The sequence below is a fragment of the Ranitomeya imitator genome, chromosome 3 (assembly GCF_032444005.1).
Source record: "Ranitomeya imitator isolate aRanImi1 chromosome 3, aRanImi1.pri, whole genome shotgun sequence".
Lineage (NCBI taxonomy): Eukaryota > Metazoa > Chordata > Amphibia > Anura > Dendrobatidae > Ranitomeya > Ranitomeya imitator.
Window position 1 is genome coordinate 757,880,107 of NC_091284.1, and position 18,805 is coordinate 757,898,911.

At 47.6% G+C, this 18,805-nt stretch overlaps 1 protein-coding gene across 1 annotated transcript in view; it reads right to left on the minus strand.

Moving 5' to 3' along the window:
• BRCA2 (BRCA2 DNA repair associated) overlaps nucleotides 1-18,805 on the minus strand; it is a 126,118-nt gene that overhangs the window by 83,221 nt on the left and 24,092 nt on the right. The window contains exon 10 of the mRNA XM_069758994.1: nucleotides 6,615-11,558. Coding sequence (XP_069615095.1) covers nucleotides 6,615-11,558 — 4,944 coding nt within the window. The remainder of the gene's footprint in view (nucleotides 1-6,614; nucleotides 11,559-18,805) is intronic.

Sequence of the window (18,805 nt, forward strand, 5' to 3'; positions counted from 1 at the left end):
ACTTTATTTTGTTATTTCACCACACTTGGAATTTTTTTTTCCCGTTTTCTAGTACACGACATGCTAAAACCAATGATGTCATTCAAAAGTGCAACTTGTCCGGCAAAAAACAAGCCCTCACATGGCCATATTGACGAAAAAATAAAAAAGTTACGGCTCTGGGAAGCAGGGGAGCGAAAAACGAGAACGCAAAAACGGAAAAGGGCAAGGTCTTGAAGAGGTTAAAAACTTTTGCCTCGTCAAAAATACCAGGTCATCAGAGCTTGAATGCTTTGAGGGTGTCATGAAATGGGCCCAGGCCTTTGACAGTGTACCTGGTGTGTGATTCCCTCGCCTCACCTCCTTGGTTGGGCAAGAAAGCTTGCCCCCCAGCGTTATCCAAGTTTAAATTTTTTCAACATATTTTATACAATGGCCTTCTAATATAGCACCATTTTAGTAGACCTCTCCACTTCTGCTGAGGCAGTGTTGCACAGCTTTCATCTAATGTGGACAACCAGCTCTGAGATAACACATCAGAGATGGAGGATGAGGAGGAGCAGGAGGGGGTGCAAGAACTGCTGTAGGAGGTGGAGGAAACCCTGATAAAAGTAGGGCCAGCAATCCTCAGCGTCGGTAGCACAAGTGCTGTGCCAGGGTGGGACTCTGCCCCAGCCTCGACAATATTCATCCAGGATGACATCAGGAAATGTAGTGTACCTGACCACAAGTGCTTGTCCATGTGTCGGTCGTTAATTTGACAATCCCAATAAGTGCGTTGGTAAGGGCACGGGTAATGTTTCCGGACACGTACTGATACATGTTTGGGACGCTACACAGGAAGAAATAGTAACGGCTGGGGACAGAGTACCAAGGGATGTCTGACGCCATAGGTTGGCGGAAATCCTCCGTGACTACAAGCCTAAACAGTGACATTTCTATGGCAAGCAGCCTGAAAATGTGTCCGTTTAAAGGGAACCTGACAGCAGTTTTGGCTGATATAAGAAACAGCCACTGCGTTTCAGATTTTATTTACAGCATTCTATAATGCTGTAGATAAGCCCCCGGTCCGACCTAAAAGATAAGAAAAATAAGTTTTATTATACAAACAATATAAAGAACACACTGGCGCTTGGCTACAATCCCAAATAAAGCTGCAGGCACCTAGGCAGACTGTGTGCAAGCACCTGCCAGCGAATAATAATCAATAGTAACAAGTTAAGATGCCGCGCTGGATAGAGAGACTGCTACTGTGAAGTGAGTGAACTCCAGTCACCTACCTCACAGATGCAAAAGCTGGCGTGTCCACTGAGTGGGAAAGTTGGCTACTGCACTCGTGTCCTCCGTATTGTAAAAGGATCGCGGCGTCTGCAGTGCACAGATCAAGAGGGAGCGTCCTCCCGCGGTGAAAAAAATTCCCCTGCACGCTTGCCGCTGATAGTACCGACAGGCAGCCTCGGCCGATGGCGCCGTCGTGCAGTTGTGTGGTGAAGGGGCGTGGCTATGCGGTGACGTCACCAGTCCATTAGACGGACACTAGTAGGGGCCCAATCACGACGCATTTCGAGGGAACCGACCCTCTTTCTCAAGGCACTCCCTCTTGATCTGTGCACTGCAGACGCCACGATCCTTTTACAATACGGAGGACACGAGTGCAGTAGCCAACTTTCCCACTCAGTGGACACGCCAGCTTTTGCATCTGTGAGGTAGGTGACTGGAGTTCACTCATTTCACAGTCTCTATCCAGCGCGGCATCTTAAGACGTTTTATTATACTCACCCGGGGGAACGATCCGGTCCGATGGGTGTCGCAGGTCTGGTACCTCCCATCTTTTTGTGATGCCGCCCTCCTGCTGCTTCATCGCTCCTGCGCAGGCGTACTTATCTGCCCTTTGAGGGCAGACCAAAGTACTGCAGTGCGCAGGCGCTGGGAAAGGTAACATAGTAACATAGTTAGTAAGGCCGAAAAAAGACATTTGTCCATCCAGTTCAGCCTATATTCCATCATAATAAATACCCAGATCTACGTCCTTCTACAGAACCTAATAATTGTATGATACAATATTGTTCTGCTCCAGGAAGACATCCAGGCCTCTCTTGAACCCCTCGACTGAGTTCGCCATCACCACCTCCTCAGGCAAGCAATTCCAGGTCAGAGGACCAGCGCGGGCGCACTACAGGACTTTACTCTGAGGGCAGATAAGTACGCATGCGCAGGAGGATATCTTATAGGCAGTAGTGTAACCCGTAGGCACCAATTGTAGACTCAGGTGTTCGGCCCACCGAGCCGGGTGTTTAGATGACATGTGCCTGATCATGCTGGCGGTGGATAGGCTCTTAGTGGTCAGGCCCCTGCGGATCTTGGCATGGCACAGGTTGCAAGTGACCAATGTTTCTGTCTCAGATCTCTTTTTAATTAAGTCCCAGACTAGGAACACAAGTCTTTGACAGAAATTCACGAGTGTCGGTGCTCTGCAGAACAGTTGCCCGCCTTCTCCCTCAGGTCACCCCACTGCCACCTCCTGCCTGTTTTGGTTCTGCTGATCCCTCCTACTAAGCGCTGCTGTCCTCACCCTGCATGCCAGCTTTCCAGGTCAGGTCAGTGACATCATCCACCACCTCATATTCCACCACCACACCCTGGTCCTCCTGACTTGGTAACTTAACAATAACAAGACTTATCAGCAACTTTGTCTCATCTACCTCCTTAGACAAAATCTGGCGTTCCCCATCGCCATCTTCTTGTGACAGTAGCTGCTCTAAGTTTTGTGCATCACTAAAAAGCATGCCCTCCTGTCCTTCTTGAAACATGCAGGGTGAGAAGCCACAATCAAGAAACGATAATGTAAAAAGCTACTCGGAGTGTCTAAGTGTGGGATCACTGGTCTCCTTGGGCATGACATGGTAAGAGGAAGGAGGATCAGGGTGAGGATTAAGTGATCCACACTCTTTGGTGGGGAGACCGGACCAAGTGGAAGACTGGTGCTGGCATGCCTGTTGGAAGCAATATCTGCTATCCAACCGAACACTTGTTCACACTGGTGTGGCTTCAGAAGTGGTGTCCCATGCCTCCCTGCACAGTGGGCCAGGAAGCAATGTGTGTCATGGATGGGCGTGTTGCCTGTGCTCCAGCTACAGGCAGTGTCGCACCTGCCCCACGTCCTCGGCATCTGTGTGCACCATCAGCAGTTCCCCATCCCTTAATGCACGCCTTGCGCATTTTGTAATTGCTAGTTCTTTGGAAACCAAGTTTCCTTGATTCATTGAAACTAATTTTTAATTAGAAAAAAAATTTGGTCACCTGTAGCAGAGACAGGTCAAAAGGAACGAAAAGTCAAAGGCCTTCTCCTATTGAAAGGACTTGTATGCCTGGACTGAGGTAAGAGAGTTACTTTTCCCCCCCGGTAGCATCCGAAATGATCTCGTCCAGTCTGCAACCAAAAGAGCCTAGAACCCTGAAAGGGTCTGCATTTCACGCCTTCAACCATAGGATGCGGCTTATAGTAATGATGTTGCAGAACAACCAGCCGCATCTAAAGAGGCAGCTAAAAGATATTTGCCAAAGTGAGCAATCTGATCTGCCAACTCTGCCATCTCGTCCGGAGGAGCTGCCGCTAAGATGCCCAGGCCGAGATGGACTTAGCCATCCAGGTGGAAGCGAAGCTGGGGCAGAGGGAGGCACCAGATGCTTCAAAAGGCCGATTTAGCCAAAGACTTAATCTTCCTGTGTCTTAATGCCACATTAAGAGAAGCACCATCCGGTAGAGACAGAACTGTTTTGGACGACAGGCGAGAAACTGGCGGGTCCATCTTAGGGGACTCTGCCCATTTGCTGAAAAGATCTGGGCTAAAGGATGTCTAGCTGCTTCCTTCCAAGGAAGCGCTTTTCGGGATGTTCCCAATGTTTAGCCAAAGTCACTTCAAACTCTTTGTGATCGGGAAAGGTTCGGGAAGGATGTTTTACCCGCTTGAAGGAAACGGAGTGCTCCTGAGCTGGAGCCTCATCCTCTTTTAAGAGTTTGGGTAATAGCCAAAATTTGGCTACCTACCATATAATGCATCTTTGAATCCTGGTCCAAATCAGATTCAGATTGGGAACCCAAAGGACACCTCCGAGGAGGAGGTATGGGAAGAGGGGGGCATCCTGGATGATGAAGAGGGGCCTGGTGAACTGGATGAGGAGCTAGAAAGAGCCCACTTCCTAGACCTTTTACCCGATCTGTCCCTGCGAAGGTCGTGGTCCGGTGTGTGCTAATCACCCTGAGAGGTGTTCAGAGCACTGGTGGCAGCAGATAGATGTGGAAGGCGTTCCAGGACCTGGACCAAAGACTGGGATACCTTAGTCAGGTCAGAGACCGACAGACATGGCAACAGCCCACTCCGGGGGAGGGGTGTGCTCTAATCCCGGGCATTAGGATGCTCCTGTGGGGCAGACATGGTGGAAGGACTGCAGGATGGGCAGAAAGGGGACGGCTGACCTGAAGACCACAATATTTTGAAGCGGGCACAGGCGTAGTGAATTACATTGGGCTTAGAGTGGGGATGAGAAGCCCCTGCAGAGTTGGGCATAGGTCGAGCCTGAGAGATACTGCTGAGGGGAGGCGAGGGAAGGGACAGGCAGAGCCTACCAGATGCCAGCGATGGATCAGCAGATGACTGATGGATAGCTGTGTCTCCCTTGCCGGATGAGATGTAGTAGAGCCGAGTCTCAGGCAGAATGCACAAACTGCCTGGTTGGGAGCTCTAAGATGGCCACAGAAAAGCAGGAACAGCAGCACGTTGTGGAGCAGTGGGCGTGGCTAATGCTCCGGCCGGTGAGAACGAAAGGGGAGCTCCGATTGGCTGACATGCCGGGGGAGGAGGGGGGGTGTTTGGAGGCGTGGCCAGCCCTGAGGATCTGCCGGCCGCCTAAACTGAAGTTGCCCCTCCTATTGGATGATGAGTCGGGGAGGCGTGGCCCAGCCAGAGCAGTGATGGGAAAGGTGGCATGATCAGAGCACAGACTCTCTAACCCAGGGATTACTGCCATAGTCCAGGAAAGAGTGCAAAATACGAGCGCTCGGCAGGGAGGGGGCGTGTGCAGAGAAAAGAGCGCCAGAAAAGAGCTCCGAGGGGAAAATGGCCGCGTCCTGTTTAAAGGTGCCCGGTCTCTGTTAAAGGGATCCTGCCTGCACTGCCAGGGAAGAAGGGGAAAAAGGCGCCCTGTCCCTGTTAAAGGACAAGAAAGAGAATGGTCCTGACTGCGCCGCTGAGGGGAAGGAAACATACATACCTGGCAGATGGGTCCACGATTCCTTTTCACAGATGTGGATCACATCAGGAGCCCTCGGGTGTGAGAGGGTCACTGGCATTGGGGATCCTCCTTCCCGCACTGTCTCCGGACGGTACAGAAGACGGCATCAACCCCTTAGAAGAAGGGGGGAGGCCACCGCTGGTGACCACTGTCTTCCTCTCAGCCCTCTCCGAGGAGAGGGGTGAGGAGGAGAAAAGGCAACGACTGGCCACGGGAATCACCCTGAAACACCCGTATGGGTGACAGGGGATAAAGTCCTGCCTGCGGGTCCGAGAGTGGGCGATGTGGGTGACACCACACTGCTCTCTCGGTCGCATACTTGCAGGAAAACAGGATGAGAAATTACACCGTTACCCTACAAAGATGAATCTGAAAAACAAAGGGGAAAAGATTAATAAACACAAACAGGGAACCTGCAAAGGAAAAAACTGCAGATTTGGGATCAGATCCAGGTCCACCTCTACAGCCGCTAAGCTTAAACTAAGGTAATTTGTGCCTGTCAGTGGGTGTATACTACTGGGGAGGAGTGAATTTCCTTTTTTGCCTAGTTCAGCCTCCTAGCGACAGCAGCATCCACCCATGGTTACCTGTGTCCCCCAATGAAGCAATACAGTAAACGCAATTATGACGTTTTCTTTTTAAATTAACTTTATAGTAATTCAATTTACATAAACAGTTCATTAATTTTACATTTTGATAGATTGAACTTATAGCTGCAGCAATATCAAATTATGCTTTTTTGTATTTCTTTAATTTTCAAAACAAAAGGGATGATTTGAATTTTCATATTTTTGCAATTTATTTTTTCCCCTTTGAGGACTTGATCCTGCAATGGTCTCTTCTTGTTTTATATACCATAATTCGCCAGGATTGCCGCATATAGCTAAAATCATAGTCTCTTATCAAGTCCGGGTATCCTATGTCAGGAAGGGGTAAAATGTTTCCATGTATAAATAATGTTGTCCTGTTCACTCAGATGTGCTGGGTAAAGCACGTTAAATGGGCTGTAAATTTGGACTTAATTTCAAAGTAGAATAAATACAAAAAGCATCTCTCGCAGTGGAGAGCCTTACTAACACTAAGAAATTAGTGACAGAAAACCCCTCTAATATTTTTTGGCTTTAAAAAAACCAGAAGATCACTAATTACTGTAGAGCTCTTCCTTGGCTATACCCAAACTCTAAACGAAATATGCGTAACCGGAAACATTGGAAAGTTTGAATACAAAACACAAGCCTTGTCCATTAATAAAAAAGCATCCAGTATTTTAGACAAGCTGTAAACTTACAAGCATAAAAATACATCAAGTAAATATTAAAGTATAAAACCTACAAAACACATACCCCGTTGCACGCCATCATTGGAGCGTAACCTTTTTCCATTTCTAACATTTGGCAGCTTGTCTGAACATAGAGGTAAACCATCTGTCAGATCTTCATCATCCATGAATGCTTTTGCACTTTCTGCTGCTTCGATCTCAAAATCATTTTCAGGAGTGTGAGATGACGTAATGTACATATTAGTCGTCTCAGCACCATAGAGAGGAGTTGAGTGTTTTACAAATCTCGGCAGTGGACGTCTATCGATAGAGAAGTCGGAAGACGTAGCTGGAGTATTTTTACTCCCTCCGTTGCCTTCAGCAGTGTTCTTTTGGAAGTGGTCAGGTTTGGTGGCAAAGTCTTTTAAATGATTGTTCAGTAACGGATTAAGTGTTTTCATTCTTCTATGCTCCTTATTTTCATGAGGAAAATCTAAGGTTTTATTAGTATTAAATTCTTCAAAAAAGCCTTTCACTTTCTGCAGTGCTTCTTCGGAAATACACACTTGTCTCCCACTAGCAGAACTAAATCCAACAGAACTTTTTGCAGGTACTATAGGGGAATATTTTATTTCTGCCGTTTCAGGCACTATATTATCTCTTAATGATTCTCTTTCTGCAGCTGCTGATTTAGGTTTAAGGTGGATATCAACATCAGTATCATGCTGTGATAAGCAGCCACTATCTACTTCAGAAAATATTTCTCGTGCTCTCTTTAATGACTCCTCTGACACAGTTACGGATTTACCACCAGCTGTGCTGAAACATGGCATCTTGGGTACAGAACCATCTTCTGTCACTGGCTCTGTGGTGTCACTTCTGTCATTTCCTTTAGAAAAAATGATGTTGCACGTTTTCCCTGTCATAGACGATTTTTTATTGGTTTGACACAAGTCAACTGCATAGACGCCTCCAGGTTTTTCGTATTGGTTTCTTTTCATTGTTGCAGTACTTTGTGAACTTCTTGCAACATCTAGTGGATTATTAGTATCAACAAAAAGTAGTTTTGCCTTTTGGAGAGAATCGTTAGAGACTGTCACAGTTTTTCCACTTGCTGTGTTGAAAGCGATGGGTGGGATGGCCACAACTGAGGAATTTACTTGCACCATAGGACTTTGCAGGATATCAAAATTTCTACTGGTTATTACAGCATCAGTTAGGACACTTCCATGGAGTGACTGATTATCTACCGGTTCATCACTTGGGAGTGACCGATGTTCTGCCACATCACTTGGGAGTGACCGATGTTCTGCCACATCACTTGGGAGTGACCGATGCTCTTCCACACAATCACTTGGGAGTGACCGATGTTCTAACACACCATCACTTGGGAGTGACCGACGTTCTGCCACACAATCACTTGGGAGTGACTGATGTTCTAACACACCATCACTTGGGAGTGACCGATGTTCTAACACACAATCACTTGGGAGTGACCGATGTTCTAACACACCATCACTTGGGAGTGACCGATGTTCTAACACACCATCACTTGGGAGTGACCGATGTTCTAACACACCATCACTTGGGAGTGACAGATGTTCTTCCACACCATCACTTGGGAGTGACTGATGTTCTTCCACACCATCACTTGGGAGTGACCGATGTTCTAACACACCATCACTTGGGAGTGGCTGAGGTTTTTCCACAACATCATTTGGTAGTGACTGATGTTCTTCCACACCATCACTTAAGTCAGCAAACATTTCTCTAGCTTTTTGTAAAGCTTTACTTGACAAATGAACTTGATTGCCACTTGCTGTACTAAAAAATGGCATCTTTCTGCAGGAGGTCTCTTGGAGAAGAGAACACATTTTTCTATCCAAACCTTTGCCTAAGACCTTTCCAAAAGTATCCTTACTACATTGATTCAGATATGGTTTTAGATTCTTAACTTCTGCTGCATGGGATGGAAGCTTTTGGGCCTCTATTTTTTTAGTCAGAGTTTTTTGGGGCTTTAATGCAAGTCCTGTTACATTGTCATCAATTTCTGCAAACATCTGTCTTGCTTTCTGGAGGGAACTTTGAGACACTGCTACAGTTTTTCCTCTCGCTGTACTAAAACCTAATGAAGGCGAGCTGGATTTGATATTTTTTATCTCAGTTTGGTTGATTATATTACCAAGTTTGTCCTGATCAGACAAAATGCTGCCATCTATATCAGTAAACATTCCTTGAGTTTTCTTCATCAAGTCGTCAGACAGTTGGACAGATTTCCTACTAGGGGTGCTAAAAGATATATTGGGGTTTTCGCCTTCATGCACAGTCTTATTAGACATTCCTCTACTGGAGACATTATCTACACTTGTTATATCTGCCGATACGGCAGAACTCTGTTGGGCTGTAATCTGATGAACCAAAGGTATAATTTCTCCGGCCTGTGTTACACCGGGGTTCATTCTGTGATGCAGACCATCTGAGACATCACAAATCTTGTAGACTTTTGACTTACTCAAATTGGATAGATTTCTTTGTCCCACATATGAATCTGGTTCTTCAATATCTGCAAACATTTCTTGAGCTTTCTGTACAAATTTATGGGAGACATTTATCATTTTACCATTTGCAGTACTAAAACCTTGTTGGGGAAAGCGAAGAGTGGATTCCTTTACTAGAATAGATGTGTTCTGTAAGCCAAGAAAATTATCAGGATTCACTGCAGAATCCGTCGAGACATTTCCAGTTTGTTGCTCTGCTACCTGAATATCATCCACTTCTGAGAATGTTTTATGAACCAGTTTTAGATTATCCTCACAAAAATGAACACGTTTACCACTTGCAGTGCCAAAAGAAGACGATATCGATCTTGCATTGTTTTGCTTCAGACACAACTCCTTATTCACCTCTTTTACCAAATGCAATATCTTCTTTGGTTTCGGGGAAGGACCAATAGAAAAAATTGTGGGTGCTTTACTTTCCTTACTGAAAACCACTGGTGGCTGGTCATACTTTGGCCCAAGTGTTTCCTTTCCTGCAAAGATGGTACTAGCCTGATTGACATTGGTTTCAAATAAGAAATTTGAGGGTTCGTGCACTGCGCCAGTCTTGCGGTGATCCTCAGATTGGTCAGTAACCAATATATCATTAAACATAGTCCTTGCTTTACGTAAGGAAGCCTTGTTAACATTAATCAGTTTTCCTTTTCCAGTAGCAAACCCAACTAGCATTGTAGGCAATTGTGGAAATAAGGCATAGTTTTGATTGCCTTTCGATGCATGGTCACAATTGAGCACAGACCCGGCTTCTGGTTGTAAATTGAGTACACAGTTTTCATCAGCCTTACACTCATTTTCTTGCTTATCTGAAAAGCAATTCTCTTTGGTCTGTGCATGGGATGGTACTATGGTAGACTGTATAATATCTGGTTCCATATTCACAGACTGTACAGCAGGACTATTATCAGTAATGGGAAAAATTGGGGGATTAGATACTTTGTTTAAGCTATTTTTTTCTTTCTGCTTTTCTTCAAAATCACTAAACATCTCAATCGCTTTGATTAAATCCTCATCAGTAATGTTACCAGATTTACCACTTGCCGGTTCACCCACAGGTCCATCCCTATGTTTTAACAATGAGTCTTGTCTAGATGTGTTATCTGCCATGTCACAAGGATTTGTGTCAGTGTCACTTTTACTTTCAGATTCTGAAGTTATGATGACAGCTTTGCTCTTCGCATTTCCTTCTCCGGTAGAAAAGCTATCATTGAAGTCCACATCTGTCCAGACATCTGATGTATTAAGCTTCTGAGAATCACTAAAGCTTTTTGCATTTTGCAAGTTTTCATTATCTAGTCCAAGTAGATTTATTTTCTTAACCTGGGTAAAATCAAACTGACTTCCCGCATTCTCTAAAATAGAAGAAAGTTCATTGATTTCAGCTTTTTGGCTTTCCGTAAAGAGGTCATGTAAATGAGAGACGACTTCATAGGATAAACCTTGCATGTTCCTCGTGCTCATCTTTGTAGGAGTAGCATTCGCTATCCGTACTGGATGTTCCTTCAGGCTCTCACTGCCTTTTACCAGACAATCTGAAGTGGGCTTTTTGCATAGATTTGCATTTATGAGTGTTTGGTTTTGCTCTTCTGATATCTCCTCCAAGTTCCTTGTGGAATTAGCTTCGATATTATTAGTCATTTCATCCTGTTCAGATTGTATGTTAGAGGATGTATTCATTTTGTGTCTTTTGCTTTGGTTTTGAAAGATTTCTTGTTGAATATCCTGGAATAGCATACTTCCTTTGGCAATTTCACCATCTGTGACTATGATTTCCTTAAGCGACGCTGTCTGGAATCCCTTGTGTGTCAGAGTAGCATCAGATTTAGCCATCAAAATTAAAGTGTTTTTGTCTTCAATTACCAATTTAGTAGGACTTAAAATGGGCAGTGTGTCATTTTCCTTGAACAGAAGTTCGCCTTTTCTAAGGTTTTCTTCTGAAATGTGTATTTTATTATTAGATGCAGTTTTAAAGCCTTCGAAACGTTGCATATTCGTGCTTACAAGTAAATCACTGCAGATTTTGTTACTGGTTTCAGGCTCTGCTTTTGCAGGGAGTGGATTAGTACAAATAGCCTCACAGTTGTTCCTTGTGACAAAAGGATTCTTTTGTGAATAATGATCTCCATCTTCTTGACCACCCGTCACAGAGCTCAGAACATTGACTTTGGTCCTGCTGTGATCCATCATCGCCTCAGAGAGATGCAATACCCCATCCTCCACCTGAGAAGTGCTCTCCGATTTTGCCCTTTGAAGCTCTGATTCATCACCTTTCCTCGAGGACACAAATCTTTTGTTTGCGTTCGATTTTACCACGGAGGTACCCATTGGATTTGTCTGCAACTTATTTATGAATGTCTCTTCTATTTCTTGGATATCTATGCTGTTTTCTTTGAAGTCATCATGATCTTCGTTTATAACTGGCATTACTTCTAATGGGTTACTTGCCGATGCAGAATTTTTTAAAGCCAATGATCCTAAAAGAGAAAAATAATACAAGGTCATATTACATATGATATATAAAAATAAGATTACATTTCATAAAACCATAGCTTTTTTATATATTCAGAGGTAAGTGTAACCGTAATGTGCTAGTAAGGTATATAAAATATTTAACAGGAGATATAAAATGATAGATCAGTGGCGTTCTGGATGATGATGACCATTAAAATGGGTGATTCTTGCTCCCCATTACATGCGAGCGTACCAGCCATGATAGTGGGAAAAAGGAGATTTTTGTGTACTCACCGTAAAATCCTTTTCTCCGAGCCAATCATTGGGGGACACAGGACCATGGGTGTTATGCTGCTGCCACTAGGAGGACACTAAGTAAACACAGAAAGAATAGCTCCTCCCCTGCAGTATACACCCTCCTGCTGGCTCTCAGTGAACCAGTTCGGTAACAAAGCAGTAGGAGCTTAATATTTAACAAGGATGAACTATGTCAAAAACCAGATTAACTCAACAAAAAAACAAAGCCAATAGGCTAACAGGGTGGGTGCTGTGTCCCCCAATGATTGGCTCGGAGAAAAGGATTTTACGGTGAGTACACAAAAATCTCCTTTTCTCCTACGCCTCATTGGGGGACACAGGACCATGGGACGTCCTAAAGCAGTCCCTGGGTGGGAAACAACTGCAATTGCTACTTGCACCCACAAGTTACGGATGCGGCACAGCCGCCTGCAGAATTCGTCTGCCGACGGTCGCATCTGCCGAGGCTTGAGAGTGAATGTGGTAATGTTTTGTAAAGGTATGTAGGCTGGACCAAGTCGCAGCCTTACAAACTTGTGCTGCTGAAGCTTGGTGCCGGATGGGCCAAGACGCGCCCACTGACCGAGTGGAGTGAGCCTTAATCCCTGCTGGGACAGGAAGACCTCTGACTCGGTAGGACTCTTGAATAGCCGAACGGATACATTTGGCTATTGTCGCCTTGGAAGCGGGAAACCCTTTCCTCGGTCCTTCCGGGAGCACGAACAGGGCATCTGACCTGCGGAAAGACGCTGTCCACGAGATGTATCTCCTAAGAGCTCTCACTAAATCCAGTGTGTGAAGGGCCTTCTCGATGCAATGGACTGGAGCCTGACAGAGTGACGGTAAGACAATCTCCTCATTGAGATGAAAAAAGGATACAACTTTTGGTAGAAAAGAAGGTGATTTCCTTAAAACCACCTTATCCTGATGAAAATTCAGGAACGGAACATGAGAGGACAGAGCCGCCAGCTCGGAGACTCGTCTGATAGAGGTGACCGCAACTAGAAAGGCAACTTTCCATGAAAGAAGAGACAGGGAAACCTCCTGTAGAGGTTCGAAAGGAGCCTGTTGCAAAACTCCAAGGACCAGATTAAGATCCCATGGTTCCAACGGCATCCTATAGGGGGGAGCTCGATGGGAGACTCCCTGAATAAACGTCTTGACCTGTAATCTGTTGGCAATCCTGCGCTGGAAGAGAACAGACAGGGCTGAGATTTGCCCCTTGAGAGAACTAAGGGCGAGGCCCAAGTCCAAACCCGTTTGCAAGAACTCAAGAATGGAAGGGATGGAAAAATGTAGAGGAGAACATCCTCGGTCGCTACACCATGAAAAGAAAGTCTTCCAAGTGCGATGATAGATACGCATAGACGTAGACTTTCTAGCGCTGATCGAGAGAAACCTGCCTGGGGTAGGACCCAGGACTCAACGGCCATGTCGTCAAACACAGGGCCTCTGAGTTCTGGTGGTAAAAGGGGCCTTGAGATAACAGATCTGCGCGATTCGGTAATCGCCAGGGAACGTCGGCAACTAGTTGAACTAGTTCCGCGTACCACGCCCTGCGCGGCCAATCTGTCACAATCAGGATTACCGGTACCCTCTCCGCTCTGATTTTCTTGATGACTCTCGGCAGGAGAGGAAGCGGGGGAAATATGTACAGAAGCCGAAAATGATGCCACGGGAGTACAAGAGCGTCTGCCCCGATGGCTGCCGGATCGTGGGACCGAGCCATGAAGTCGGGAACCTTGGAATTCAGCCGTGAGGCCATCAGATCCACGTCCGGGGTTCACCAACGACAGCAGATCTGGTGGAAGATCTCTGGATGGAGAGACCACTCCCCGGAGTCGAGGCATTGCCGACTGAGGAAGTCTGCCTCCCAATTGTCCACTCCCGGGATGTGAACCGCAGAGATCATTGAGCGGTTTCCCTCGGCCCATCGGAGGATGTGGCCTACCCCTGTCATGGCCGCCCTGCTGCGGGTTCCCCCTTGGCGGCTGATGTATGCCACTGCAGTGGCGTTGTCGGACTGAATCCTGATTGGGCGACCTGCTAGGAAGGGATGGAACTGGAGAAGTGCCAGCCTGATCGCCCGGATTTTCAAGATGTTGATTGGAAGGCGTGATTCCTGGGGGGACCAGCGGCCCTGAGCAGTGTGATGAAGGAACACCGCTCCCCAGCCTAGAAGACTTGCGTCTGTTGTCATAACCAGCCAGTGTACTGGAAGAAAAGACTTCCCTTGATTCAGGGAGGATTTTAATGTCCACCACCTGAGAGACTGTCTACTCGCTGGGGAAGGAGGAACCGATGGTCTAGGGAGAATGGGTTCCTGTCCCAAACAGGCAGGAGGGCATGCTGTAGAGGACGGAGGTGTAGTTGGGCAAATGGAACTGCCTCCATAGCTGCTACCATCCTGTTGAGGACTCTCATACTGAAGCGCAGAGAGTGAGAGCGAGGCTGTGAGAGCTTCTCGCTGTAAAAGCGAGATCTTTTCTGGGAGAAGAAGAACCAACACCCGGGACGAGTCGAGTATCATTCCTAGAAAGGAAATTCGCTGGGCCGGTACTGGGTAAGATTTTTTGAAGTTTATCTTCCAACCTAAGCGAGAAAGGGTATCTATTGTGATGGCCACGGCTTCCTTGCGGGAGCGGAAAGAGGGGCTTTTGAGGAGGATATCGTCTAAATACGGGAGCGCCACCACTCCTCAGGTGTGGAGTATGGCCACGGCAGCCGCCATGACCTTGCTGAATACCCTGGGAGCGGTGGCGAGGCCGAAGGGCAGAGCAACGAATTGGAAGTGATCTTCCTGAACTGCGAAGCGAAGAAACCTTTGGTGAGAAGGTAAAATAGGAATATGGAGGTATGCGCAGTGGCGTATCTAGGGGGGGGCAGCCGGGGCATGTGCCCCGGGCGCAGCTGGCAGGGGGGCGCAGTTGGGCCGCCAAATGTCTCCCCTGGCAGCTGCATTCTGCCGCCCCTGCACTCGGAGTCAGCTGTTCTCTGTGTCGGACTGTCAAGCTGACATCCGGCACAGAGACGCTGCAGCGCGCGGCTCCCAGTGTTCGATTGTACTCGTATCTTACGGACATGAGTACAATTGAACATCTGACTGCAGTGCCTGTCTAGAATGGAGCTGATTTTGGGAGGTAAGATGTCACCGGAAGGGGCGGGGCCTCCTTCAGTCCAGTGAAGACAGATAGCAGGAACCAGGAAGCTGCTGGAGTCGTGTGAGGAGGACTGAGGGTCTGCAGCATGCAGCCATGTGAGATTACCGAGGTGTGTGGGGATTGGAGGGATAATGATGAGGGGCTGTGTAGTGGATGATGAGAAGCTGTGGGGATTGGAGGGATAATGATGAGGGGCTGTGTAGTGGATGATGAGACGCTGTGGGGATTGGAGGGATAATGATGAGGGGCTGTGTAGTGGATGATGAGACGCTGTGGGGAATGGAGGGATAATGATGAGGGGCTGTGTAGTGGATGATGAGACGCTGTGGGGAATGGAGGGATAATGATGAGGGGCTGTGTAGTGGATGATGAGACGCTGTGGGGAATGGAGGGATAATGATGAGGGGCTGTGTAGTGGATGATGAGAGGCTGTGGGGAATGGAGGGATAATGATGAGGGGCTGTGTAGTGGATGATGAGAGGCTGTGGGGATTGGAGGGATAATGATGAGGGGCTGTGTAGTGGATGATGAGACGCTGTGGGGATTGGAGGGATAATGATGAGGGGCTGTGTAGTGGATGATGAGACGCTGTGGGGAATGGAGGGATAATGATGAGGGGCTGTGTAGTGGATGATGAGACGCTGTGGGGATTGGAGGGATAATGATGAGGGGCTGTGTAGTGGATGATGAGAGGCTGTGGGGATTGGAGGGATAATGATGAGGGGCTGTGTAGTGGATGATGAGACGCTGTGGGGAATGGAGGGATAATGATGAGGGGCTGTGTAGTGGATGATGAGACGCTGTGGGGAATGGAGGGATAATGATGAGGGGCTGTGTAGTGGATGATGAGACGCTGTGGGGAATGGAGGGATAATGATGAGGGGCTGTGTAGTGGATGATGAGACGCTGTGGGGAATGGAGGGATAATGATGAGGGGCTGTGTAGTGGATGATGAGACGCTGTGGGGAATGGAGGGATAATGATGAGGGGCTGTGTAGTGGATGATGAGAGGCTGTGGGGAATGGAGGGATAATGATGAGGGGCTGTGTAGTGGATGATGAGAAGCTGTGGGGATTGGAGGGATAATGATGAGGGGCTGTGTAGTGGATGATGAGAAGCTGTGGGGATTGGAGGGATAATGATGAGGGGCTGTGTAGTGGATGATGAGAAGCTGTGGGGAATGGAGGGATAATGATGAGGGGCTGTGTAGTGGATGATGAGACGCTGTGGGGAATGGAGGGATAATGATGAGGGGCTGTGTAGTGGATGATGAGAGGCTGTGGGGAATGGAGGGATAATGATGAGGGGCTGTGTAGTGGATGATGAGAAGCTGTGTGGGGAATGATGATGGGCTGTGAAGTGGATGATGAGGGGCTGTGTGGGGAATGGAGCATGATGAGGGGCAGTGTGGAAAAAGAAGGAATGATGAGGGGCTGTGTGGGAGAAGGGGGGTGATGAGGGGCTTTGGGGGAGAAGGGGGGTGATGAGGGGCTGTATGGGGGTGATGGGCTGTGTGGGGAATGGGGGATGAGAGGCTGTGTGGGTGATAATGAGGGCCTGTGGGGAATGGGGGGATGATGAGGGGCTCTGTGGAGAAGCGGGGTGATGAGGGCCTTTTTGGGGAATGATGAGGGCCTGTGGGGAATGGGAGGATGATGAGGGACTGTGTAGGGGTGATGAGGGGGAGATGGGGTTGATGAGGGGCTGTGTGGGGGATCAGGAGATGGGGGTGATGAGGGGCTGTGTGGGTAATGGGGGGATTTATTGTGTGGGGTTGAATTGGAGTGGAGATGGGAGATTTGAGGACACAAAATGAACAGCAAAGGGGGTGATGGGGCACAGAATAGAAACTGAGTAGTGGGTTCGTAGCATGGGGGCAGTGTAAGGGCACAGCCAGGAGGGGACAGTATACCAAGGAGGGGGAGTGTGATGAGAGAGTACAGTATAAATACTGGGCCCTATATGGGGGACACAGTGTGAGAGGACAGTGTGAAGAGGGGACCGGTATGGAAAGGAGAGGTCAGTGTGAAGAGCATGTACCATAAGAGGGACAGTGTGGGGGTCATATTTTGTGAAGACAATATAGTGAGGGGCAATTTTTCATTCAGGAGCATTATAATGACACTTGTATCTTTAAGGGCATCGTGAAGATGAAGAAAAGAAGAACGACTCCAGAGACGACATCATCTATAAGGTACCTGGATGTAAATGTTAATTGTGATACTGACTAACTCATGTTTTTATTTATGTTAGGAGCATTAAAGGGGATGTCCAGGTTTGTAATGAGTCTGCAGTCATTCTTCGTGACTGCAGACTTCTGAGTTCTCACAGTGCTCATTGCACGCTGTCAGGATTCTCTCGTGCTGGCAATTTACATACATGTGGTCACGTGCTGACTAGACATGTGTGGCCTCCGTCAATGAAAATGAACTGAGCGAGGCCGGGCACGTCTAGTCGGAATGTGTTCAGAATTATACAAATCACATGCTTGTACTGACATGACCGTCCACCAGCAAGGGAGAATCCTAAAAGTGTCCAGTGCATTCGTTGTGAGAATTCAGAAGTCTGCGATGTCAGGATTCAGGTCAGCAGGTTCCAGTAGTCGTCACATGGACACCTCACTCATATGTGACTTTCACACTTATGGTCTGGTGACAACGAGCTTTTCTTCTGCTTCTCAGTTTTTCACTGAACATTGAGAGCATTAGGGAGAGGAGAGGAGAGGAGCTTGTGGGTACATGACTAAGTGCGCAAATCGCATATGTGCTGAGAGGGGGGGGCGCCAAAATGAATTCTTGCCCCGGGTGCCAGAAACCCTAGATACGCCTCTGGGTATGCGTCCTGGATGTCTATAGACGCCAGGAACTCGCCTTTTTCCATGGAGGCGATGACAGAACGAAGCGATTCCATCCGGAACCGGTGTACCCTGACAAACTTGTTCAGTAGTTTTAGGTCCAGTATGGGCCGTACTGTACCGTCCTTCTTTGGAACAATGAAGAGGATTGAATAAAAACCTTGAAACCTTTCGCTTTGAGGGACCGGAATAATAACTCCGTCTTTTCTCAGAGAGCTTATAGCTTTGAAGAACTCTGATGCTTTTGCCCTGGGAGGAGAAGACAGGAAAAAACGGTTTGGAGGACGAGATAAGAGATCTATCTTGTATCCGGAGGACACTAGATCGCGAACCCACTCGTCGTGAACGACCGAGAGCCACGCGGCACTGAAGGAAAGCAGGCGGCCGCCTACTTTGAGGGTGTCCCCGGATACCGCAGGGAGTCATTGTGTAGAAGGTCTGCCCGTTCTGGCGCCTCTGGATCCAGGCTGCCTTGGCCTGCCTCTCCATGAAGGGGAAAGCTTAAAAGAGGCCTGTGAACCTCAGTCTCCACGTTGTGCCCGGCCGGAATTGGGGGATGTGGAAGTAGAGGACCAGTTTGAGTTGTAACGAAAAAAATCGGGCCGAGCCTGTGGTTGCAGGTTCCGAAAGGGCCGAGAGGGTCTCTGTTGTGGAAGAAATTTACTCTTCCCTCCAGTGGCGTCAGAAATTAACTGGTCGAGCTTTTCGCCAAAAAGGCGACCGCTCTAATATGGGAGAGAAGTCAATGACTTTTTGGAAGTGGAATCCGCACGCCAGTCCCTGAGCCATAAGGACCTCTGGAAGGTGATGGCATTTGCTGCTTGAGACGCGCAGTCAGCGGCATCCAGGGATCAACAGGTGGTTCCTGAGCCGTCACCGGTTCACAAGCTGTGCATAATGCAGTATTGTGACCTCGGGGTAATGATACCATACAAGAGGTACATGCAGCGAAAAATAC